Here is a 26,458-nt window from a genome sequence, read left to right as displayed (position 1 = left end):
CATCATTAACATTAATTGACGAAATAAATGGAAACAACATGCCACCTGTGGGGCAAGAATTTTCTAGTTCAAGCCTAATAATCTTTTCAAAGCAGACAAATCTGTCGGTTTGCTACTTAAACACAGTTTGTAACTTAAACACAAGGTTTTGAGACCCTCATCTTTACAAATCTCAGCATAGTGGCGATTTCTGACATTTTGTCTCACAAAGCCTCATTTTATAGATAATTTCGGAGACCACACTGCTTTTCCTGGACGATAAATAAAAAAGTTCAAATAGGGATAAAATCCTTTTAATAGACAGTGTTTCACAAACAGTGATAAAATTTCACAAAAAATACTAAATATTTCGGTCACTGCATATGTGACCGAAATATTTAGTATTTTTTTTGTGAAATTTTATCGCTATTTGTGAAACACTGTCTATTAAAAGGGTTTTATCCCTATTTGAACTTTTATTTAAAGCCTCATTATTTGCCGATTAGGGCCAAAATACATAAAAAGGCAGATTCTAGTACAACCAATATACTTTTAATGGTCCAAAACACTAAATATGAGGCTTTTAGCCTCCCATCTTGAAACACGAGGAAATAGTTTTTTTTTATTGTAAGGTGCTACTATGAATTGGAAATTACAGACCCCTGAAGGTTGAAAGCCTTGATCGTGGCTGGACAGAGTTTGAAGCCCGTAAGTAGAGGTGTTTTTAAGTTGGGTAAATTTAGATAAAGTAGGCTATCAAAGATACAGATGACAAGATCGACGAAATGAGTAACGATAAGCAGGGTTGCCACTCCTAGAGATTTGCCACTATTTCTAGTGATTTTTTTATTGTCTAAACCAACTAAACACTAAATCAGCACATAAATAACAAGATTATTGAAGAACATAACTAAATCAACCAGAAAACACTAAAATCTAATTTTTTTTCACCGGATGGCAACCCACACCGTGCGTAAAAAGCAATGTCTCGCTATAAATCTTAGGATTCTATGGTTTTATAGGTTTAATTTTTTCCTACTAAGGCTAACAGACTAACACAAGATGGAAGAAACAGGTTTAGTTCGTCTTCATAACTCCTTTGCAAAGTGCCATACGCCACTTTTTGGTCCCATTTTTGGAGTGGAAAGACTGGGAAGCATAGGGAGGGTAGTATTACAATCTCCATGGTCGAACATCCTTGACTGGAGCTTTTACAATCTTCCCTAATGTATACTCCTTCTCCTACCACCTTAGTCAACTAAAACTGAAAAAAACACACCTTTGAAAAAAACTACCTAATGAATGAAATATCACATATTTATTTTTATTCTTATGAAAATAATCCAATTGTTTATATGCAGATGTTAAAAGATAGAGATAATGACATACCCCTCAGACTCTTTATTTACGGGACAAAAATGAACATTATTTTGTTGGAAGATTTAAGAGATGTCGAAAGCAAAACCTATGTGCAATGTCCTTAAAAATCACGTTGAATTCTTTAGTTTCATCGCCCATATTAATCAAATTTCTAAGGTTTAGTGTGTATATTAAAGAAAGAACAAAAATTAATTTTAAAAAACATTTTTTTACGGAAGTAAAGAGCGAAGTTGAAACTTAAAACGAACAAATACCATTGCTTCGTCGATTACGCAAGATGTATATGTAAAAGTAGCACAAGTAAGCTTACTTATGATTTTTTCCAATGTTTATTCAATTCTAAGAACTAACGCATAATTAAAAATGTTAACGATATATGTTAACGATACCATGGCCGATGAACGACTATTGAGAGACTTATAAATTAATTTTTGTTTTTCAGGCTAGAAATGGAATTTTCTACTCCTAAGAAAACATTCTGTTTTTTTGGGAGGTCGGCTTTTCGTTTTCAATAAAGCGCAAGTTTTTAGACTTCTATAGATTTCGGAAAATATCACGATCCAGTTTATTTGAGCTAATTTTGTGGATATATCTTGAGTAATCGGTAAAGCTATAACTTTTCGTTCGTTTTAAGTTTCAAATTAGCTCTTTACTTCTGTAAGACATTCAATAAGAAAATTTTTTTTAACTGAAAGTAAGGAGCAACATTAAAACTTAAAAAGAACATAAATTATTCCGTATTTGAAAGGGCTGTCCCCTCCTCAACGCCTCACTCTTTACGCTAAATTTATTTATTGTTTTAAAAAGTAAAGTTCTGAGAAAGAGTCAAACTTTAGCGTACAGACCGGTGTGTTGAGGAGGGGATAGCCCCTTTCTTAGACGGAATAGCTTTCCTTTGTTTTAATTTTTAATGTCGCTCCTTGCTTTCCGTTAAAAAAAACTTTTTTTTATTACATTTTTGAACATTTTTAAATTAATGCAGGTTTTGATTTTGGCTCACCGTACATGAATAATTAAAACAGAATATGCATATTAATTTTACTTCTTTTTTTTTGTCTAAATGGCTTTCTCAAAAGTTGTTTCATGTTATTTATGAACGTTTTTATTAGTAATAAATATACGTAGCTTACGAATTAACTTACGCAACAAACTTCTATATTCGTATATTTTCATTAAATAAATTAGGGGGGTTCACCCCCCCAGTCAATACCTCGCTCTTTACGCTAAATTTCAAATTTTTTCCAATTCTTTAAGAATGACCCCTTAATCACAAAAGCCATTAATCAAAATAAATAGCTCTTATGAAAGTACTAAAAAAAACATTAGCGTAAAGAGCGAGGTATTGACTAGGAGGTAAACACAATCATATACGTAATCGTTTCTGATCGTTTTAAGTTTTGATGTTGAAAAGTTCTTAGTTGGACAGTTTTTCAGTTGAAAACTTGTTTTTTATTTAATTTCTTATCGTTTTTTTAAATAATACTGGGAAATCCGGCACCCCCTTAATAGCAATGTCCCTTCCCCCATGGAAAGATCCTCTCACTTAACCCCTGATACACCCAACCCCCAATACCGGGACAAATCCCCCCTGAAAACGTCTGTATACTTTTCAATAACCAATACTATATGTAAACATTGGGCAAAGTTCATAACTTGCAGCCCTTCCCCCGGGGACTCTGGGGGATTAGGTCATCCTCAAAGACATAGTTATTAGGTTTTTCAACTATGCTGAACAAAATGGCTATCTCAAAATTTTGTTCGGGGGACTTTGGGGAAAAATGAGCGTGGGAGGGGGCCTCGTTGCCCTACATTTTTTTGTCGCTCAAAGAGGGCACTGGAAATTTTTATTTCCGTTCGAATGATCCCTTCCGCGATATTCTAGGACTACTGGGTCGATACGATCACCCCTGAAAAATAAAACAACAACAAAAAAACAAACAAATAAACACGCATCCGTAGTCTTTCTTCTGGCAAAACATACAAAATTCCACATTTTTGCAGATAGGAGCTTGAAACCTCTACAGTAGGGTTCTCTAATATGCTGAATCTGATGGTGTGATTTTCATTAAGGTTCTATGACTTTTAGGGGTGTTTCCCCCTTTTTTCGACAATTAGGCAAATTTTCTCAGGCGCGTAACTTTTGATGGGTAAAACTAAACTTAATGAAACTGATATATTTCAAGTCAGTGTAAAATCTGATTCTTTTGATGTATCTATTAGTATCAAATTCCTTTTTTAGAGTTTCTGTTACTATTGAGCCGGGTCGCTCCTTACTTAAACTTGCTTTTTGGATTCATTTGGAGAAGAATTATCATCTTTCTTTAGGCGGGTTGGTCGTTCCACTCCATTTTTGGACTTGTATATTCGATGTATCCTGTGCCAGGGATGAGAGCTGTCTTTAATTGATGAAAAGTTTTCCCAATCGTCTATAAAGGAACTAGTCCAATTCAAATATTTACTAGTACTTTGTACCCATAAGATTTGGACAGGATGTATTGATTACGGAAACGGACACGGACGCTTCAATTGACTGAACAACAGGCCCAAATGCAACGTATATAGGCTAACCCATTTCACACTAACAGTTTTTCAGGTCCAGCATGAATTAAGGCTAATCAAATGTCTTAAATAAGGTATTCAAATTATAACTAGCTCTCTCTCGGGTCTTAAAAGTACTTTATCAAACAGTTCGTGGTAACGAACTGTAAGCAAGGCCGCCGGCAGAAAATTTCCCAGGCGGGGGGGGGGGGAAGACGCCAAAATGGCAGTAGTGGTTGGGTGACAATTTAGGTGGTTTAGGGCACCAACCTACGACTTTACCCCAAAGAGGACGAATTTGCGATCAATTTAAAATTATGATAAGCTAATTCATTTATAAGTATCAATAACTATATTTTAAGCTTCCCAGTTCCAAAAGAAGCAATGCCAATTGGTGGCAGTACTAGATTCAACCAAGTTGATTCACTTTATCAGACTCAACGCTTTAGCGTTGCCTATAGTAAAGGCCATACGGCTCCATTCTTTTATTATTATTTATTTTTTTCCCAGAGGCACTTCATACGGAAGAGGTCTTCGTAGAAACTTCAAAGGGGGCTCATTCGATTGGAAATCGAGAGTTCTAGTGCCCTTTTTAATAGTCGAAAATGATTGGAAGGCAACTAGCTCCCCCACGCATATCACTCCCCCAAACACATCCAATAAAAATTTTGAGATAGCCATTTTGTTCAGCGCAGTTGATTTCCAGATAGAAAATATAATTTTAAGGAGGACATTCCCCCACAGCTCTAGGGGCAAGGGTTTTAAGTGATGCCCTGGGGTCATATAAGGTTTGTATAGAAGGTATTATTGTAACCACTTCAAAAAAGACCACTTCGAATCAAAATTCAAAGGGCTAGTCTTCTTTTAATAGTTAAAAGTGATTTGAGGACAACTAGCCCCCCCCCCACGCTCATGAGTCCCCCAAACACATCCAATCAAAATTTTACGGTAGCCATTTTATTCAGCGTAGTTGATTTCCAGATAGAAAATATGTTTTTGAGGAGGACAATCCCCCAAAACCCTCAGGGAAAGGGTTTGAAGTTAGGCCCTGGGGGCATATAAGGTCTTTATAGAAGGCGTAGTCGTAGAAACTTCAAAAAAGGCTCATTCGATTAGAAATTCAAAGTGCTAGTGCCCTTTCTAATAGTCGAAAATGATTGGAGGGAAACTAGCCCCCCCCCCAACGCCATCATTCCCCCAAGCACATCCAATCAAAGTTTTGAGATAGCCATTTTGTTCAGCGTAGTTGATATCCAGATAGAAAATATCTTTTTGAGGAGGACACTCCCCCGCAACCCTTAGGGCAAGGGTTTCAAGTTATGCCCTGGGGGTATATAAGGTTTTTATAGACGGCATTGTCGTAGAAACTTCAAAACAGACTCTTTCGATTGTAAATTCAAAGAGCTAGTGTCCTTTTTAATAGTCGAAAGTGATTGGAGAGCAACTAGCCCCCCCCCACGCCCATCATTCCCCCAAACACATCCAATTAAAATTTTTAGATAGCCATTTTGTTCCGCTTACTTGATTTTCAGATAGAAAATATGTTTTTGAGGAGGACACTCTCCCACAACCCTCAAGGCAAGGGTTTTAAGTTATACCCTGGAGTATATAAGGTTTTTATAGAGGGTGGTGTCGTAAAAACTTCAAAAAAGGCTCATTCGATTTGAAATTCAAAGGGATAGTGCCCTTTTAACAGTCGAAAGTGATTTGAGGGCAACTAACCCCCCTCTCACACCCACCTTTACCCCAAACACATCCAATCAAAATTTTGAGACAGTCATTTTATTAAACATAGTTTGAATCAAATAAAATAACTACAAACAAGAGTTAGGGTATCGCCTCACTGCAGAAACCTAAAATCCCGAACGAACAGAAATTAAAATTAACTATCTTACAAACCTAAAGATAACAGGTGCAAACATAAATAAATGAATAAATCTTATATAGCTTCAAAATTTTTTATTATTTTCCCCCCAGAGCTGCTACCATTTTGTTAAAAATAGTTGAAAGGTTAAGTAACAAAACTCTGGTGTCGACAAAACCCCCAAGGTCCCGGGGGCAGGAAGAGTTACTCGTATAAAGTTCAGAGAGGGCTCATTTGATTGGCAATCGGAAGTTCTAGTCCAGCTCTTAAGAGTCAAAATTGAGCGAAGGGCAAATAACCCCCCCCACGCCCTTTTTCCCCACCCCTTTTTTGAACAAATTCTGTTTATACCTGAAGGCCCAATGAGAGTTAGAATGTTTTGGTATTAACACACACCTATTAGGCATCTGCTCTTCTCCCTAACAAGGAAAGAAACAGAGAGTGTAAGGCAGTAGCGGATGTAGGGGAAGGGATAGGGGGCGCCCCCCTTAAGTAGTCTAAAGTAATATAATTTACTTAATTAACGCAAGATTGCGTTAATTAAATTTTCTATTTTTTTCAATCCATTCATTGTTGTCAATCACTGTTCACAAGTTATGCAAACTGTCTATTGTTCATATATAACGTTTTTATCAAAGAGGTAATCGTATTGACTTTGAAAAAAACCTCATTTGATTTCAATTGAAAATTCTAGATCCGTTTTTTAAAGTCAAGAATAATCGGAAAGTAAGCAACCCCTCCATGCCATAAAAACTTGAAACTTTTTGCAATCAAAAACGAACAAAAATTAATTAAAAAAACTTTCTGAAAAATAAGTTTTTAAAAGAAAATTAAAGGTAATTTTAAACGTAAGCTCAGTATATACAAATACCTGTTAAAATTCAAACTCAAAACGACCAGAAATTACTATTAAAGAATAAATGAAACCCAAAATGAATAGAAATTAAATAAACAATCATAGCAAAAAACACACAACAAGTAATAATATAAATGAATAAATAAATCTTAAAGCGAGTAATGCTTAGATTGAATATGAAAATCAAGCTTAAAACGAAAAAAAATAGTTTGCTATTAAAGTATAAATGAAACTTAGATTTTAGGCTTCTGCAGTGAGGCGATACCCAAACTCTTGTTTGTAGTTATTTTTATTCGATTCAAACTTGATTTACACATTCAATTTAAGTTTCACTTGTTTTAAGATTTATTTATTCATTTACATTAATATATATTGTATGTTTGTTCGCATTGATTGTTTATTTAATTTCTAGTTCGTTTTAAGTTTCATTTATACTTTAATAGCAAACTATTTTTGTTCGTTTCAAGCATGATTTTCATATTGAATGCAAGCATTACTCGCTTTAAGATTTGTTAATTCATTTATATTATTACTTGTTTGTGTTTATGGCTATGATTATTTATTTAATTTCTGTTCGTTTTAAGTTTCATTTATACTTTAATAGCAAACTATTTTTTTCGTTTTAAACTTGATTTTCATGTGCAATGTAATTCTTACTCACCTTAATACATGACGATTCATTGATATTATTACTTGTGTGTTTTTTGATTTGACTATTTATTTAATTTCTGGTTAATTTGGGTTTCATTTATGCTTTAATTGAGGTTCATGATTATGTCGTGTTTTTATTTAAAAAGGTATTCTTATGTGCTGACCCTAATTTTAAAATGGCCTTTACTTTTCTTTGAAAAAATTATTTTTCGGAAAGTTTTTTTTAATTGATTTGTAATAAAATTAGGCTACGTTTCGTGATCTTTAATTGCGTATCAGCTATAATGAAGGGGATGAGTCATTGCCTAGGTGGGGGTAGGGTAGATTCCTACAAAAGTACATTTTAATGGAAAAACTGCTTACTCTTCCTGAGGCTTCAGATAAATGTTGAAAGAGGTATGGGGGAGTAGGAATTAATTGAAATGTTTCTCTATACAGCTAAAATGTTACATTCCCCTATCTACCAGTACAGAGGTGGAAAAGGCAAGGCAGGTCATCATCAGCCCCGCCAGGAAATTTCTTTAGGCTGGCAAATACTGCTAGAAGCTTAGTTTTCAGCAATTTCAATTCGTAATATTTTTCTCTTTCTATTTATATGAAGTACTTCAATATGTTTAAACGACTGTATGTAACAAGGCCGTATCCAGGGGGGGGGTGGTTAACCGGTTTGAACCCCCCCCCCCCGAAATTTTTGACTGACTCGAAAATAGGTCGAAAATTAGTAAAACCTAGGTAAAAATCAGTAAAATTACTCGAAAACTGAGTCAAAAATTAGTAACCCCCCCCCAAAAAAAAAGCCAAAAATTAGTAAAAACCCCTCTGAAGAAAAATCCTGGATACGGCCCTGGTATGTAAGGTATTTATCGATAAGAAAATCATATTGTAGAGGTTGTGATGGCTTCAGTTATGTAGAAGATCAAAAATCTCACAGAATTTCCATCCATACAAACAATAATACTCCTTTTCATCCAACCCAAATTCTTTAGTAGTAATATTGACAAGGAATTTTCACCAAAATTAGGCCTATTATTCATCGCCAATTTTTTAAGTATATTCAAAATTTATCTAAAATGAAATTGCAAATTTAAACATAGGATGGTATTAATCTATGTACAGTAATTGATTTACAGATTTTAAGAGTAATTAACCCGGGATCTAAGGGACTGATACCTCAAATTATATCTTGGTTAGGCCTGGGTATGATTTTAAAAACAGTATGAAATTAAATAAAAAAAAAAGAGTTTTTCAACTGAAAGCATGGAACAGATTTGGAACCTATTTAGAACAGAATATTCTTTATATAAAGGGATCTGCCTGCTCCTTAGCTATGTTAGAACATGAAAATAGATAAGCAAAACTGATCACTTAAACTTGACACACGCTTTCAACCTTAAAAACTCAAACGTTAAAGAGCTGTTGATTCTCCAAGGCAACTGCACCTTCAATGGAAAGCTACGTGTTCTCAAGCTTTTTGGTATCATGTGTATTTAAGATAAGATAAGATAAGTTTTATTCTTCATTAAATACACATATAATATTACATGTTATTAATCCCTCAAAGGCTCATTGGCCTGTACAAAGAGGGACGACATATGAATTACATACTCAGAGATAAAAAACAAAAGAAAATTTAAAATTATCACTTACTCACATATGAAGGAGAAGAAAAGAAAATATAGATAAACTGGAAACTATAGAAAAAATTAGAATAAATAAACTAAATTTATTAATTATATTAAATAGACTCACAAAAAAAAAAAAAAAAAAAAAAAAAAAAAAAAAATATTATTACTATAAGCGAATCCCTATCGTCGAAACAGAATTATGTGTATTGTCAGGTAAAACCAACATCATAATAGCTGTTACGATATTATTCATAACTCTTATCCAAAATATTAAAAAATCAAAACTTAAGCCATGTACAGCCCTTTTAGCTTGTATTTAAAACTATATAAATTCCAATTCAATCAACTCTGCTTATTTCTGAGGCTAGGTAGCAAAATTGAGGTTTATGGGTTAATTCAGTCATAAGGCTTATAATTACTGGACTGTAATAAAATGGTGCGAAAGCAATAAAATTTAACCCGTCTTCATGAATGCTACTCCTTAGTGAACTATACAAGTTTCAGCAATAAATATTGATAGTCATACCTTGGGTCTGGGAGTCATAGCGCAGAGAACACCACAATAAAACAGAAGTAAACATTCAGGGGACATCAACTCCACAAAAAAAAAAAAAAAAAAAAAAAAAAAAAAAAAAAATTATACAGTTTTATTATTAACTAAATGGTCCTTAAGAATCCTCTTGAAAGTGCCAATCGAGTGGCATTTCTGTACTGAAGAAGGCAGGGAGCTCCAAACCTGATGACAAGCGATGAGGGGATTGAAATCTGACCGCACAGTAGGAGTAGGATGAATGCAGATATTATGTGACGAACGAAGGTTATATGGAGCTGAATCAGAAAAAAACTGAAGAGTTTTTTGAAGAGATTTTGGAAGATTGCCATGAAGCTGATGAAAAACAAAAGAAGCACAAGAAAGAATGTAGATAGACTGTAGATTTAGAAGCGGTCTTGGTGAAGAACAGTTGGTGTCCATAACCAGACGCCGTGTTTTATAATACATAACAGAAAGCGACCGCAGTGTAGAAGGAAAAGTAGACATCCACGCTAAGGGGCAATAAGAGACATATGACTGGACAAGGCAGAAAAAAAGAAGCTTCAGAATAGATCCAGGAAAGGTGTGTTTGAGTTTTTAAATGACACCCAAACTCCGTGAGACCTTAACCCTAATCATGGCTATATTGTGTCTAAACGAAAGGTTCTCATCAAGCAGGATACCCAGAAACCGGACCAACCCATTCTTTGGTCTACACAAGGAGCCTTGTGACACCTGAAGCTGTGTCAGTTGAGGGAAAGCTACACCAATTCGAGAAAAAATAAGAAAATTTGACTTGGTAACATTCAAGGCCAAGCAATTCGCCTCAAACCATGAAACTACTCTCTCAAATATTGCCACCAGATTAGATCTGACATCACATTCCGTCCTCCCTAAAGTCCCAAAAGTGCTGTCGTCAGCAAAAGCAACGAGGCAATCTTCATTAGAAGTAGCATTGGGAAACAAAGGAACATCCGGATGACAAAGATTGCAGCATACTAGAGGACTGGTGTTCTTGACTGCTGAAATCAGATCATTGACATAAATCAGAAATAACACGGGGCCAAGAACAGATCCCTGGGGGACACCATATTCTACTTCAGAAGGGCTCTGGAAAAGAGGATCAATTGAAATAAGTCTACCAGAAAGATATGATTCAAAACAAGAGAAAACATTTGATCTTATACCAATATGCGATAATTTCCAAAGAAGAATCTGATGAGTCAAAGAATCAAAAGCTTTACGAACATCCAAAAATAAAGCTGCTGGGATAAGACCAAAATCTATTGCCGAATGAATGAAATTAAAGAGAGATGCACAAGCATGCTCTGTAGAGTGATTCGCTTGGAATCCGAACTGGAAATCATGGAAAAGATTTTTGACATCCAGAAAACTAAGAAGCCTGGATAGCATAGCCTTCTAAAAAATTTTGCTGAAAACAGATAGAAGAGAAATTGGCCTATAATTAGCAGGATCACTCCGGGACCCACCTTTATACAGTACTATAACCTTAGCTCGCTTGAGTGATTCAGGGAAAATTCCATTCACGAAAGACAGATTGACAAGCTTAGTCAATGGTGACAGAATAGCAGGAAGAACGGCACGGATAACCCTTGTAGGAATTCTGTCTGGCCCTGAAGACGATGAACCTTTAAGTGCATTTACGATCCGAGCTAACTCGAACTCAGAAACAGGGTTCAAGACCATTGACTTCAAACATGGGGGTCCAAGATAGGCTCTGAAATCGCAACGAGGAGTTCTAGAGCTCACAGATGAAGCAGTCATTTTTCCTATATTAGCAAAATAAGACGTAAGCTCTAGCTGAACATTTTCTTCTCCTTGGACAATTTTACCGTCAACTATCAGCGTTGTTGGAACTGAAGGCAGAGGGGGAGTAGGTTTAAGTACAGAATTAATAATTTTCCATGTCTTCCCAACATCCTTTCCACATTCAGAAAATTTCCTGTGATAATACTGAGACTTGGCCTTCCGACACAGAGAATTAAATATATTCCTATAAGTCTTGAACCGCTGATGATGAGAAGCAGATGACGAAGCCTTGTATAGTTTCCCCAGATAATTTTTCCTTTTCCAGCTTTTATGGAGACCTGGAGTCATCCACGGATTCAGCAGTACTCTCCTTTTCGAGGTATGAGGCTTTGCATTCCGGTGGCAAACTTCTAGGATACCATCTTTTACTGAATCATAAAAGAAATCCAAAGAGCGGTTAAAATCAGATTCAGAATCCAAACTATCCCAAGGCTGATCAGTCAAACGAGATTTAAGTAGACTGATCTCATTGACACCAAAACGGAAAAATGAGAGATTAGATGGCGAAGCTTTACACTGCGATCGATCAGCAATCCTATATCGTGATATAGCAGGAAAATGATCAGAAATATCACTAACTATCACCGAATCATCTAAGATATCTAGTGACGATAACACATTATCAATAAGTAACGCATGCATCTCAGTAGCTCGGGTTGGTATTCAAAATGAGGGTAAAGTTCCCACGGAAAGCATCATTGACAAAAATCTGCAGCCGAAACAGAATTTTGATCCAACAGGTGAAAGTTGAATTCCCCCATAAGGATTAGTTCGCAAGGATGCTTTTGGACTAAGTCCAAAACCTCTTCCAGAATTTTCATAAACGAAGGAATAGTTCCACTAGGGGATCTGTAAACCAAACCGACTACTAACTCCTTACAACCTGACTTAATCTCAATAAAAAGGGATTCAAAGATTCCTTCCTCATTTCTACTCAAATCACTTCGGAAATTATATACAAGATGATCGGCAATATACAGGGCAAGGCCACCTTTCGCCATCTGTTTCCGGTTCATCCTCTCCATCCTAAATCTTTGGATATCTAAAAGCATTTCCTTTTTTGAATCCAGGAAAGTTTCACATAAACCAATAACATCCGGAGTTCCCCCACTGACGATCCGTTTCAGCTCATCAAAAGAGGAACAAAGTCCCTGAATGTTTAGGTGAAGCACAGAGAAAATACCATCTTGTTTAGAAGAGGCAGAACCACTTAATTGCGAAACATATTTACTTTCAATAACTGATTTAGGATCATTATAATTCCTATTTCTACTTCCAACTGATTTATTAATTATACTTTCTATATCTAAAGGATTATTTTGTAACTCAATAAAACGTTCCCCCAAAGAGCCTTTAAAATCATAAAATCATAAAAGAAATCAAAAGAGCGGTGGTCACCCTGGTCACTAAAAGAATTAATCATTTTACTTACGGTGGATGGTAGATCCGCTCCGCGACCAAACTCACCAGACCAAAGGATAACGACATAAATAAATAAATAAAATCACAATAATCATACCAATAAGTAAGATACATATACATTTTATATTATTGAACAAATTAATAATAATAATTTCAGATACATTTAGTAACTTTCTTAAATCATTAATCATACTACTCAGTTCCTGAAATAAAAAATAAATAACGCTAAAGCTCCACTGCATTAATGTACCATGAGACCAATACAAGTAAAATTATTTTCAAGATAACAAAGGATTAAACTCCCAAACTGACGCAATGACTTGTGAGAACAGGCATGTAACAAAAAAGAATAATTATTGAAATCCATAAATTCCATTGAAGTTAATTGGAACGGAAGTAAATCATTAGACAGATACGCACAAAGAAAAAAATAAGCAAAAGATAAATAAAATACGCTGAATATATGAATGGCAAGATACTAAACATATCTAAAAAAAAAAAAAAAAAAAAAAAAAAAACAAAAAAAAATTAATCTTAAAAACAGTCGGCTAGAGTATGAATTTTTTTAGTGACACTTTCACCGTTAGGCCTTGCCAAAATTTGCCCACGATCAGTCTAAACATTTCTATGACCAAATCTGTCCTTAGCGGCATATATGATCTCACGTCGCCTCTTTGTCAATGCTTCCGATAGGAAAATTCCACTTGAAGCTAACCTAGCTTTTGCTTTGAAGACTTTCTTTGCTATATCACTATTCACAAACTTAACTAAAACAGGAGGAACTTAATCGTTTAGGGAGGCATCGGTTAAAGCAGGGGATATTTTGAATCTGTAGATATTCCTAATTTGGGCAACATTAATTTCAGTCAGGTTCATTTTGGTTATGAAAACTTGCAGGATTGTTGATTGGAGGTCAGATCCGGACTGTTGCTTAGCACCATGCAAAATTAGCAAATCAAGCAGCACTTCTCGTTCAAATGAATCTAGTTTCATCTCAATTTTCTTGATTTTCTCTTCTTGATTTATAATTTGGTTGCGAAGAGTTTTCAGCGATTGTTCAATTTTTTCAAAGTTGGGTTGATAATCAAGAGTAATCGCATCATATATTTGACAAATAATGTCGTGGGATGACTGGCGGAAGGAATCAGCATCCGAAAACCTTTCATTAACCTTCTTAGTTATATTTTACAGTAATTCTCGCTTAGTTTTTTCCACGCCAAGTTCCGTATAAGTGATTTTATCCATCAACGAAGCACATTCTTTTGTATTAGAGTCCTTAATTGTTCATGCATTAAATGCCTTGGAAAGGAATTTATAAATATCGGGTGAATTTTTCAATTCCTCAAATGCAGCCTTTACACCTGCAGTCTGTTTTGTTGAAGTTCGGCTAACGCTTGGATTATATTCTGCCAAGTTGGCTTCAACAAGTCTGTATTCGTCATGTTTCCCATAGCAAAATACCAAATATGATGGCTTTCCTTTGCTATCCCTGGACACTTTTAGTATCTTTACTGGCCAATGAGGATAATTTTTGAAGTTAGCTAACGCGATATCAAACTCTTTAAATGCAGGCATTTCCTATTAAGGAGAGGACAAAAGTAAAAGCAACTTATCTTTATCTAAGTAAAGAACCTTAAGAAAAAATTTAGTTGGAAAAATGCTCCAAAGATTCAATAATATATATCCAAAATAATCTATAAAATCCACTAATATCAGTCTATTTCAATACCAATTAGTTTGGCACCAAAGGTGAACACAAGATCAATTTAGCTTTTTACTAATTACAAAGGTGTATTTATACAAAGCGGTGGCGTCAATTTGGGAGGATGGTATGTAATCCGACCCATATTTTTTGCCCCTATTCTCCTAGATTGGGAAAAAATGTCTTGACTTTTTGAAATAGCCCAATGCCTTTTTGGTAATTTCATTGGAAAAGAAAAACCTAAAAATTTGCCCAACCCTCTAGATTAAAAAAAAAAAACACATTTTGCCTCCGCCCTTAAGCTTTTATGAATGAACGCCACTAGAGACTGATGTAAAAAAGATAAACATTTCTTATTTTTAGGCCACAAAATTTCTGTCAGATTGCTAAATACAAAAGGTGTATTTAGCTTCTTTTTTTACGGGTTTAGGGGTTGTGGGGGTTGGCCATATTTCGTTTTCACTGTCCTTGGTACTTCAAACTGACTACGGTTCCTTCGTGCTAATTTGATTTTTGTAAATGGGCTAAAGTATAAAGGGAAAACTAGCAAGAATTGTAAAGTTTGGTAGTTATGATGTAATTATAAAAGCTTTGAAACTGGATGGGTTTCACCTTAATTCAAAGAGGTCGAGGGTATTCCGGAGTAAACAAGTACTATTAAGCTTTCACTTTTCAAATTTCTCTCTTTCCTTCTAAAAATCGTAATAATAGTGTGTAATAGACAGTTAAAATAACCATGGGTGTACATATTTAAAAATTCAGAAACAAAAATACAAAAAGCGGAGAAGTTTTAAGACAAATAGAAATTCCTTAGGTGTGACACCCATTTTGAATTTTGGTTTAACCCAGGCCACAATCACAAAACAACTGTGAAGACTGGGCAATATAAAATAAACTAAGACGAGTGAAACAACTGCAAACCAACAGTCGATTCCCTGTAATATAATAGGGAACTCAAGAGAGAGAGAGAGAGACAAAAAAAAAAAAAAAAAAAAAGTGCAAATAATTTTTCTTTGCTTTCTGCAAGCAGTCCTGATTGGTCCAAAGTGAAATCGCTAAAAGCAGTCCAAAATGAAATCACTAAAATTAATGTGTAGCTTAGCACACGTGTGAGCAGACCTATCAGTCTGACAAAAAATATTTTCCTATTGAACTATAAATGAAACTTAATAAATAAATCTTAAAACGAGTGAAACTTAAATTAAATATGCAAATCAAGCTTGAAACGAAAAATATCACTATAAACAAGAGTCGGGTGTCACCTCCTTCTCTCACTGTAAAAGTCTAAGACCTACTGCGTCATTGGCGCTTCACTGCGTCATTGGACACCTTCTATATGAAGTGCCTCCGGGAAAAAAAATAAAAGGAGTGTGGGGGCAGGCTAGCTGCCCTCCAATTACTTTTGACTCTTAAAAAGTGAATTACAACTTTCAATTTCCAATCAAATCAGCTCTCTATGAAGTTTATGCGAGTATCCCTTCCATAACAACTATATATTCCCCCAGGGCATAACTTACAAGGCCTAGCTCCGGGCAATGGGGGGCTGTGTCGACACCTGAGTTTTTTGTTATCTCAATTTTGAACTATTTTTAACAAATTATCTATCTCAAAATTTTTATCTGATACATATAGGGCGTGGAAGGGGGGGGAGTGTAGTTTCCCTCCGATCTCTTTTGACTCTTAAAATGTGAACAAGAACTTTCAATTTCCAATGAAAATGAGCCCTCTCCGAAGTTTATATGTGCATCTCTTCCGTAAGAACAATATATTCCCCTAGAGCATTACTCATAACACCTGCCTCCGGGCCCTGGGGGTTCCGTCGACAAAGGAATTTTCTTATTTGACCTTCGAACTATTTTAATGAAATAGCTATTATAAAAATTTATCGGATGGGCTTTGGGAAAAAAAGGGTGTGTGGGAGGGGCTAGTTGCCCTCGGATATCTGTTGACTCTTAAAAATTGAACTAAAAATTTCAATTTCCAATCAAATGAGCCCTCTCTGAAGTTTATACGAGCATCCCTTTCATAAGAACCATACAGGCCCCCAGGACAACACTTACAACGCCTATCCCCCGGGTCCTGGGGGGAGTTTTTGTTATCTAATTTTTGAACAGTTTCCATAAAACTGGTTATCTCAAAATTTGTAGCAGATCGGTTTGGGCAAAAAGGGGCGTAGGTGGGCTAGTTGCCATTGACTCACCTGACTCTCATAAAGTGAACTTGAATTTTCAATTTCTAATCAAATGAGTCCTTTATGAAGTTTTTACGAGCATCCCTTTGAACCATATTCTATGAAACATACATGCCCTTAGGGCATAGCCTAGAACACCTTCCCCGGGGCCCTGGGAGGTTGTATCGATGCCGGAGTTTTTCTTATCCGACCTTTGAACTATTTTTAACAAAATCTATATCTAAAAATTTTCATCAAATGGATTTGGAAAATGAAGGCGTGGGGGCGCTAGTTGCCCTCGGATCTCTTTTGACTATTAAAAAGTGAGCTCGAACTTTCAATTCCTAATCAAATGAGCTCTTTCTGAAGTTTATACAAGCATCCCTTTCATAAGAACCATATATGCCCTAGGGCATAACTTACAACGCCTGCCAACGGCCCCTTGGGGGTTGTGACGACACCTGAGTTTTTGTTATCTGACTTGTGAGCAATTTTTAGCTTAATGGCTATCTCAAAATTTTAATTGAATGCATCTGGGGAAAAGGGGCGTGGGGGGACTAGTTGCCCTCCAATCACTTTTGACTCTAAAAAACTGAACTAGAACTTTCAATTTCCAATCAAATGAGCCTTCTCTGAAGTTTTTACGACATCCCTTCAATAAGTACCATATATTGGCCCCAGGGCAGAACTTACAACACCTGCCCTTGGGCCCTGGGGGGCTGTGTCGATCCCCGAGTTTTCGTTATATGGTCTTTGAACTATTCTTAAAAAAAAGCTATCTCAAAGTTCTTATCAGATGCGTTTGAGGAAAAAGGGCGTGAAGGGGGGGGGGGTAGGTGCCATCCAATCTCTTTTTTTTCTTAAAAAGTGAACTATAACTTTCAATTTCCAATCAAATGAGCCCTTTTTGAAGTTAATACGAGGATCTCTTCCGTAAGACCCATATATGCCCCAAGGGCATAACTTGCAACGCCTGCCCCCAGGCCCTGTGGGGTTGTGTCGACACCGGAATGTTTGTTATATGATCTTTGAACTATTTTTAACAAAATAGCTATCTTAAAATTTTGCATTGGATGCATTTGGGGAAAAGGGTTTGGGGGGGGGGTGGGGGGAAGCTGGTTACCCTCCAATATCTTTTGACACTTAAAAATTGAGCTAGAATTTTCAATTTCCAATCAAATGAGCCCTCTCTGAAGTTTGATGGATCATTCCTTCCATAAGAACTATATTTGCCACCAGGGCATAACTTATAACCCTTGCCCTGAAGACTGTGGGGGGATAGTCCTGCTCAAAGATATAATGTCCAGAACCTTAACTACGTTGAACAAAATGGCTATATCAAAATTTTGATTAAATGTGTTTGGAGAAATGGTGAGCGTGGAAGGGTTTTCCAATCACTTTCGACTATTAAAAAGGGAGCTAGCCATTTAAATTTCCAATCGAATAAGCCCTTTCTGAAGTTGCCACGACAACGATTTCTATAAAAAACCTTATATACCCCCGGGCATAACTTCCAACCCTTGCCCGGAGGGTTGTGGGGGGGGGGGTTGTTATCCTTAAAGACCTAATTTCCTGAATTTTCAACTACGTTGAGCAAAATAGCTATCTCAAAATTTTGATTGGGCGTGTTTTGGGAAATGGTGGGTGTCAGAGGGGGGTTAGCTTCTCTCCAATCACTTATGACTATTAAAAAGGGCACTAGCCCTTTGAATTTCCAATTGAATGAGTCCTTTTTGAATTTTCCACGACAAAGCTTTCTATAAAAACCTTAAATGCTCCCAGGGCATAACTTACAATCCTTGCCCTGAGGGCTCTGGGGGAGTGTCCTCCTCAAAAATATAATTATTTATCTGGAAATCAACTACGCTGAACGCTTAATTTCCAATCGAATGAGCCCCCTTTGAAGTTTCTACGACGACCCCTTCCATATGAAGTGCCTCTCGAAAAAAAAGTAATAAATAATATAACATTTGAGCCGTATGGCCTTACTATAGGCCCAGTGCCACACTGCGGCTGTGTCGACCCCGGAGTTTTTGTTATATGGTCTTTGAACTATTCTTAAAGAAAATGCTATCTCAAAGTTCTTATCGGATGGGTTTGAGGAAAAAAGGGCATAGACGGGGGGGGGAGCTAGGTGCCCTCCAATCTCTTTTGACTCTTAAAAAGTGAACTAGAACTTTCAACTTCCAATCAAATGAGCCCTCTTTGAAGTTAATAAGAGCATACCTTCCATGAGACCCATATATGTCCCCAGGTCAGAACTTACAACACCTTCCCCCTGGCCCTGGAGGGTTGTGTCGACACCAGAATTTTTTTTATATGATCTTTGAACTATTTAAATAAATAGCTATCTTAAAAATTTTATTGGATGCATTTGGGAAAAAAGGGTTGAGGGGTGGGGGGTGCTGGTTACCCTCCAATATCTTTTGACGCTTAAAAAGTGAACTAGAAATTTCAATTTCCAATCAAATGAGCCCTCTCTTAAGTTTATTCGAGCAGACATTCTATAAGAACCATATATGCCCCCAGGGCATAACTTATACCCCTTGCCCTGAAGACTGGGGGGGGGAGTGTCCTTTTCAAACATATGATTTCCAGAATTTATCAGGTTATCATGTTATATCAAAATTTTGATTGGATGTGTTTGGGGAAATGGTGGGCGTGGAAGGGGTGTTAGTTGCCTTCCAATCACTTTCAACTATTAAAGAGGGAACTAGCCATTTAAATTTTCAATTGAATGAGCCCTTTCTGAAGTTTCTACGACAACATTTTCTATAAAAACCTTATATGCCCCCAGGGCATAACTTACAACCCTTGCCCTGAGGGCTGTGGGGGGGAGGGTTATCCTCAAAGACCTAATTTCCTGAATTTTCATCTATGTTTAACAAAAGGGCTATCTCAAAATTTTGATTGGATGTGTTTGGGGAAAAGGTGGGTGTGAGAGGGGGGTTAGTTTCCCTCCAAGCACTTTTGACTATTAAAAAGGGCACTAGACCTTTGAATTTCCAATTGAATCAGTCCTTTTTGAAGTTTCTACGATAAAGCTTTCTATAAAAACCTTATATGCCCCAAAGGCATAACTTACATCCCTTGCCCTGAGTGCTCCGGGGGAGTGTCCTTAAAAACATAATTTCTATCTGAAAATCAACTACGCTGAACAAAACGGCTATCTCAAAATTTTTATTGGATGTATTTGGGGAACTGGTGGGCGTGGAAAGGGTGTTAATTGCCTTCCAATAACTTTTGACCCTTAAAAAGGGCACCAGAACTCCCAATTTCCAATTGAATGGGCCCCCTTTGAAGTTTCTACGACGACCCCTTCTATATGAAGTGCCTCTGGGGGAAAAAAAATAAAACATTGGAGCCGTATGGCCTTTACTATAGGCACCGCTATAGCGTTGCCTCTGAAATGCACGTTGTGTGGCAAATTTTATACCCATTTTTATTCCCCATTTTAAAATTTTACTCGACAAAATAATATCAATAGATCTTAACAAAGAATATAACGAGACATCTTGCTTGTTAACTATTATGGCTTTATAAAACGTGAGTTTATGAGGATATGTAGGCAAACGTTCTATTAAAAAGTGGCGTAAGGGGAAAAAAAATCAGAAAAATATTGTTACGAATGTTCAATTTTTCCCTTTTTTGTTAGACTATTTTATTTTTTCACTTTTTTATTTTTTTATTGCGAGGGTTATGCAATCCACAGAAAACTTGTCACGGATAACGAATCCTGACAAGTTTTGTCATATCCAAAATACTACCAAAGCAGGCTTTAGATCTGCCTGCTATTAATTAGAATTGTCGTCTAAAAGTAACGTATTCTATGTATTCTCCCCCAATCCTAAATTTAATATTAAGACGTCATTTTTAATCCTAAATACACCTTTTGTACATTTATTATTTACAGTAACCGATTATTAATTCATGGAACCATATTTCTTTCTTTAAAATGTCAATGAACTCCAGTGCTTTCTAGTATATGAACGGTTGCACTCTGGAAATCATTGGGAAAAAGCTGGAACTCATGATTAGACTTAAGGTAAATATGCGATAACCGTGTCTAACATAAGAATATGAAATAGATAGTAAATTAATTTTTTGATAAAAAGATTCTTTAAAGTGCTAAATTAATAGTAAACGACAGGGTCGGGAACAATTTGTTCAATTAACGAGGAGGAAAATCTTATATACACATGCTGATTGCAATCGTAATCTCAAGTTAAAAGGACTTCGAAATAAAGCTAAAATAGCAAGGAGATGGGAATGCAATGTCGAAGCTCTGGCCAATAAAGCCAAAGATAAATTTAGTGAAGATAAATTAAAATCTAATTGACCTAGAGATAATTTAAAGAATAGAAGTTTTCCTGGGAGAAAAGCCCTAATGCCCTTTCACTTTGACCTTCGTGCTTGGGAGTAATAATAAGATTTTAATTTACGAAAATCTAAGAAAATCAAATAAAAAAGACAGAAAGAAAGAAAGAGAGCAAGAAAAAAAACAAGGGTGTGAGAGAGTGATGGAGGGGGGTCAGTTTTGCATTTTCCTGTAAAAATAAGAAAATATCAGGTGCATCCTTTGGCTTTAAACATGTTGATATTTCAGCTACGAAGATTCAAAAAGTGACAGGTTACGAAGCAGGAACTTTAACAGTGAGCAGAAAACATGCAAATTGACGAATAACTAAAAAAAAATGCTACTAATATTCTTTCATTTGCAAAAGCAAGATTTTCTTTGGTACCCAAAGTATGACGTCGCCAATTTTGGCATTAAAATCTCTAATTTCCAGCAACTCCTGTGAGTGAGAAAAGAAAAATAAGCCACATATTAATAAAAGCAGAAATTTATAATTTCTTAAGAGCCAAATAATTGGTAAAAAAAAAGAAAAAAAAAATATTAATATACTTTGTCTGAGCGGACAGAGTATAGTTTTTAGTTTTTCAATTTTTTTTTCACGCAACAACTTTTGTATTACGCAGATTATTTGGGTGCAAAAGGAAATTTTGAATGGTTTATATTAAATTTGGGTACCAAAATGATCCTCATTTTTAGGTTCACGTTTTAAGCGGATCAAAGGGTTTTGTTCTTGCTTCACCGGTTTTTCCTGTATTCCTATTGATTAAGGATTAAACTCCTTGGAAGCTTTTGTGGGCTTCCTTTATTACTAAACCAAGAAGCTTAGAACTCTTTAGATCTGGATCAGTATGCTGACTAATTGGTCTTAATTTGTCTTTATTAGTTTTTTTTTTTTTTTTTTTTATGTTTTTTTTTTTTTTTTTTTTTTTTTTGATTTGCTGGTGTACAGATTTTTCCTAACAGATTATCGACGTATAGATTGACCACTAAATTTGAAATTTTAGAAGCATGGCCACAATTTTCTTAATTTGATATTTGCAATTAAAATACTTTTATTTTATATAGATTAATATTTATTATTGCTTATCGTAAGTCCTTTTTAATGTTTGTATTTGAAGCAGATATTTAGGCGTTGTCAAATTTTTGGGGGACAAAAAAAAATCCTTCACAAAAATATGTGTCTAGTGTAGAAAATACCATCCTTTGCCATTTTAGTGAATCATAAGGCTTGGAAAATAAATTAGGCTTAAAATGAAAAAAAGGATCAGGCTTGGGTATGATGGACAACTTAAGCCAAAGAGAATCTCGCAATCCACCTAGAAGAGGGAAAGCACCCCAAGAGAAAAAAAGGGAAAAAAAACATGTGATTTATATGAAAAGCATAGAAAAATATCTTTCTTATACTTTTTATCTTAAATCTAGGACATATCTTTTAAAGTCCGCACGTTTTGAGGATAGGAGCAAAGGATTTCGGGAAGAGAGCTTTGTGTAATTTACTTATTGCAGTGATTCGCATTGAAATAATACAACAGTCAATTATTTCAGAACATATCTCAATAAACTGATATTTAACCTCAATAGCCTGTTTCGGTATAAAAAATAGGAAACAAAGAAAGCTGTGGTTGAACTGTATTAGTGCTGAGCTACGTAGGGGAGCTACAACCATTATTAGAGGGCTGTCCCTTCCCCCATGAAAACTTCCTTCATGGAAAGATCCTCCCACATAACCCCCAACCCACCCCCACCCCCCACTACCAGAAAAAAATTCCCCCTGAAAACGTCTGTATACTTCCCAATAACCAATGCTATATGTTAACATTGGGTAAAGTTCAAAACTTTCAGCCCTCCCCCCGGGGGCTTTGGAGGATTAAGTCATCCTAAAAGACATAGTTATCACATTTTTGACCTTACTAAATAAAATGGCTATCTCAAAATTTTGATCGGGTGACTTTGGGAAAAAAATGAGCGTGGGATGGGGCCTAGTTGCCCTTCAATTTTTTTGGTCACTTAAAAATGGCACTAGAACTTTTAATTTCCGTTCCAATGAGCACTCCTACGATATTCTAGGACCACTGGGTCAATACGATTACCCCTGGGGGGAAAAAATAAATAAATAAATAAAAAATAAACACGCATCCGTGATCTTTCATCTGGCAAAAAATGTAAAATTCCACATTTTTGTAGATAGGAGCTTGAAACCTCTACAGTAGGGTTCTCTGATACGCTGAATACGATGGTGTGATTTTCATTAAGGTTCTATAAATTTTAGGGGGTCTTTTCCCCTTTTTTCGGAATTCAGCCAAATTTTCTAAGGCACGTAACTTTTGATGGGTAAGATTAAACGTGATGAAACTTATATATTTGGAATCAGAATTAAAATTTGATTCTTTTGATACATCTATTGGTATCAAAATTTCGTTTTTAGAGTTTCGGTTACTATTGAGCCGCGTCGCCCCTGACCTATAGTTTGTTACCACGAACTGTTTGATATATATATATATATATATATATATATATATATATATATATATATATATATATATATATATATATATATATATATATATATAAGATTACCACCGAGCGAGAGAAGATGGATATTTTAAAATTGGACATCTAAATCCGTTTAGATTTAATTATCTAATTATTTCTTCAGTAGATTTAAGATTAATAAAAATTTCTCACAGGCGGAATTTCGCCAGCGCCAACAAGAGGAAAAGGAAAATAAACTTATAGCTATGTTGGAAGATCAGCAAGAAAGAGCTCTTCGAGCAGCTAGAAACTATTCAGGCAATAGTCATGGAAGCATGAGTCTTTCTTCATCTTCTTCAACAACCTCTTCACAAGGTGAGAAATATCTAAAATATAAAAGTGCACAGACTTCCCACCCTAATTTTAGCCAACTGTTTTCTAAAGGAGTGTCTGATGGTTCAAAAAGTACACTTTTAATGTTCAGTATTTGGATCTGTACGATATTTACCAGCTTTAGTAAATGACTCTAGACAGGGAGGGCGGAGAGTATGTAGACTAATCTTTGGGGGAAACTTGTTATATTTTTAAGTTTATAGTTGGGCTCCCGTCTCAAACTAGGTACCAAAAGAAAGGACCCAGAATAAAGTTAGTGAACAATGAAGTAGAGTGGGGGCGGAGGATTCGCATCACTTCCCCCTTACACGAGAAAATCTAAAGGATTTTAGAACAAATACGATTGCAATGTACCTGTGCATAGGATTAATAGGGGGTCTTTACTGAAAGGCTGGTGAAAGGGTTTCCTCCCTTTGGACGCCTATATAGAACGCCTACAAATGCATAAATATCCCGATTTTACACCCTAAAATGCACTTTCTTAAGCTCAAGATCGTATTTTAAAGATGTTTAACCCCTCCCCTCTTTATATGTTAACTCTATGAGCCTGTAATAGTGAATGTGTATTCGTTGGAAGGCCGAAAACCAGAAAACAAAAGGAATGAGAAATATACATATGGAAATGAAAAAACTTATTAACACTTACATTTATCATAGCTTTCTGCAGGCAAACAATGAGCTAAGAAAGAAAATCCCAGGCATTGCTGATTTTAAATAAGGCACAGTTTTGGCGGTTTCTGATGATTTCCTCCCGAGAAAATTCCCCCCGGAGATTTCCTCCGGGTAATCCCCCCCAGAAATTTCCCCCAGTAGGAGATCCCCCCCCCCCAAATTTCTCCCGTGAGAGATTCACCCCGGTGATTCACCCCTAGAAGATTTCCCCCTGGTTAACCCCCCCCCCTTCTCGGAAATAATTGCAACCGGAGATTACCCTTGCCTCAGACTTATTTGCATCGGATGTTGGCCATGGCTCGAAAATTGTTGCAAAATTCTTCTGTTTCTCGGCGGCCTAAAATATAAGAGCGAGTGGAGTACATTTTTCAATTGCCAAGTAAATAGTTCGTTATACACGGTAATACATATACGGTTAAAACGTTACAAATTAAAAATAATATTTCTTGCAATAAGCCTCAGGTACCCCAGCGTCCCGACGTTACCGTAGTTTCCCGTCTATCGTAGAATTCTGGAATTTACATCCATATACTTCTTCTTAATTGGTTCACTGGATTGTCCCGCATTTGATTGAATCACAACCGCACTGTTAAGTGCCTGTTCGTGCTTAAGGATGTCCAAGAACTTCCAAAGGCTAGGGTGATGAGCCGAAACTGAAGACTGCAATCTTCTATGATAACCCTCAACATTGTTGTTTGTCCTGGGGATTTCATCTTTCGCTCTGTCGAACATATTCCCGACATGAGGCGGAAAGTTGCAAGGTACTCTCCTACTTCCACGCATTCTATCAATGTAGTTATCTTCAAAGTACGAATAGGTGATCGCAGGTGATAATCGGCCCAAACATATTGTCAGTAAGTTTTGTTACGACAGCTTTGAATGCAGAATGTACTTCCGAAATGGGCACGAATGCAAGAACAGCTAGCATTTGGACGGAAACTTCAAATTCATCATCGTCTCCATACCTCGTCTGGAGGCCAAGGTCTTGTACTTCCTGTAGATACTCTGGCTTATGTGGAAAAAAAAACAGCCCGTCACTTCAGTGGCTGGAAAGCCTTTCCTGAAGGGATTCTGCACGCCCAACTCGAAATCAGATAATACAGATGTTGGACCTCCATTCGTCAAATGAGACTTTAGTCTCATTTGACGGGGGGGGGCGAATTTCCGAGGGGAAACTCCTACGGGGGGACATTTCCGGGGGTTTCCTACGGGGTGGGGGGGGGGGAATTCCACGGGGAATCTCCTACGGGGGAAAATTTCCGGGGGAAATCTTCTACGGGGGGAAATTTCCGGGGATGGGGAATTACCGCTGGGATTTTCTCGGGGGGAAATCTCCTAGACCCAGTTTGGCATAGCATTGCTGGTCGAACAAGGTCCTTTGAAACAGACACACCGTTATGATGAGGCACTGGTGCAGAATAGCCAAAAATGCATTAAAGTGTGGAGGAATTTTTTCTTTCAGGATATCTAAAACTAATAAAATTACATGTAGGATGATTTTATCGCCAGTAGACTGGTTTTATACTAGCCTTCAGGTACGACGGTAGGAATTTGGAAAAAATCTTTTTTTTTGGTGTTTTCATTAAAAGCGCATTTTTTTGTATTTTCACTGCGAAAATCGAAAACAACAGAACTTTCCCCATGAATTTGAAGATATATGTTGTTCCCTTCCCCTATATTTTCGCATATTGCTCCATGCATTTTTGCTACAAGCAGATGTTAACAATTGGACATTAAAAATAAATGTTGGAAATGAGGAAACTAACTCAATTCAAACACATTTTTGACATTGAAAGTAGCCTATTTTGAAAAATACAAAAACAGAAGGTTTTCATTTCAAGAAAAGAAGCATGCATAATTTTTTTTATAAAACAAAACATACCCAAAATACATTGACGTCAGTTTCTAAATTCAGATTCCGAAATCTCAGATTTCTTCTTTCTAATTTATTTCTTCACCTCTATCTCCCCTTAGGGTTGCTTGGAAAGAAATATTTATAAAAAAAGATACACACT

At 36.2% G+C, this 26,458-nt stretch overlaps 1 protein-coding gene across 1 annotated transcript in view; it reads left to right on the top strand.

Moving 5' to 3' along the window:
• The window catches only part of LOC148950453 (uncharacterized), a 94,161-nt gene that overhangs the window by 5,954 nt on the left and 61,749 nt on the right, over positions 1-26,458 (top strand). Inside the window, exon 3 of the mRNA XM_089091614.1 lies at positions 23,594-23,753. Within this exon, the coding sequence (XP_088947740.1) occupies positions 23,594-23,753 (160 nt within the window). The remainder of the gene's footprint in view (positions 1-23,593; positions 23,754-26,458) is intronic.

The sequence above is a fragment of the Artemia sp. Qi Xiang Cuo genome, chromosome 7 (assembly GCF_049724085.1).
Source record: "Artemia sp. Qi Xiang Cuo chromosome 7, ASM4972408v1, whole genome shotgun sequence".
Classification (NCBI taxonomy): Eukaryota; Metazoa; Arthropoda; class Branchiopoda; order Anostraca; family Artemiidae; genus Artemia; species Artemia sp. Qi Xiang Cuo.
This window is presented reverse-complemented; position numbering and strand designations above follow the sequence as displayed.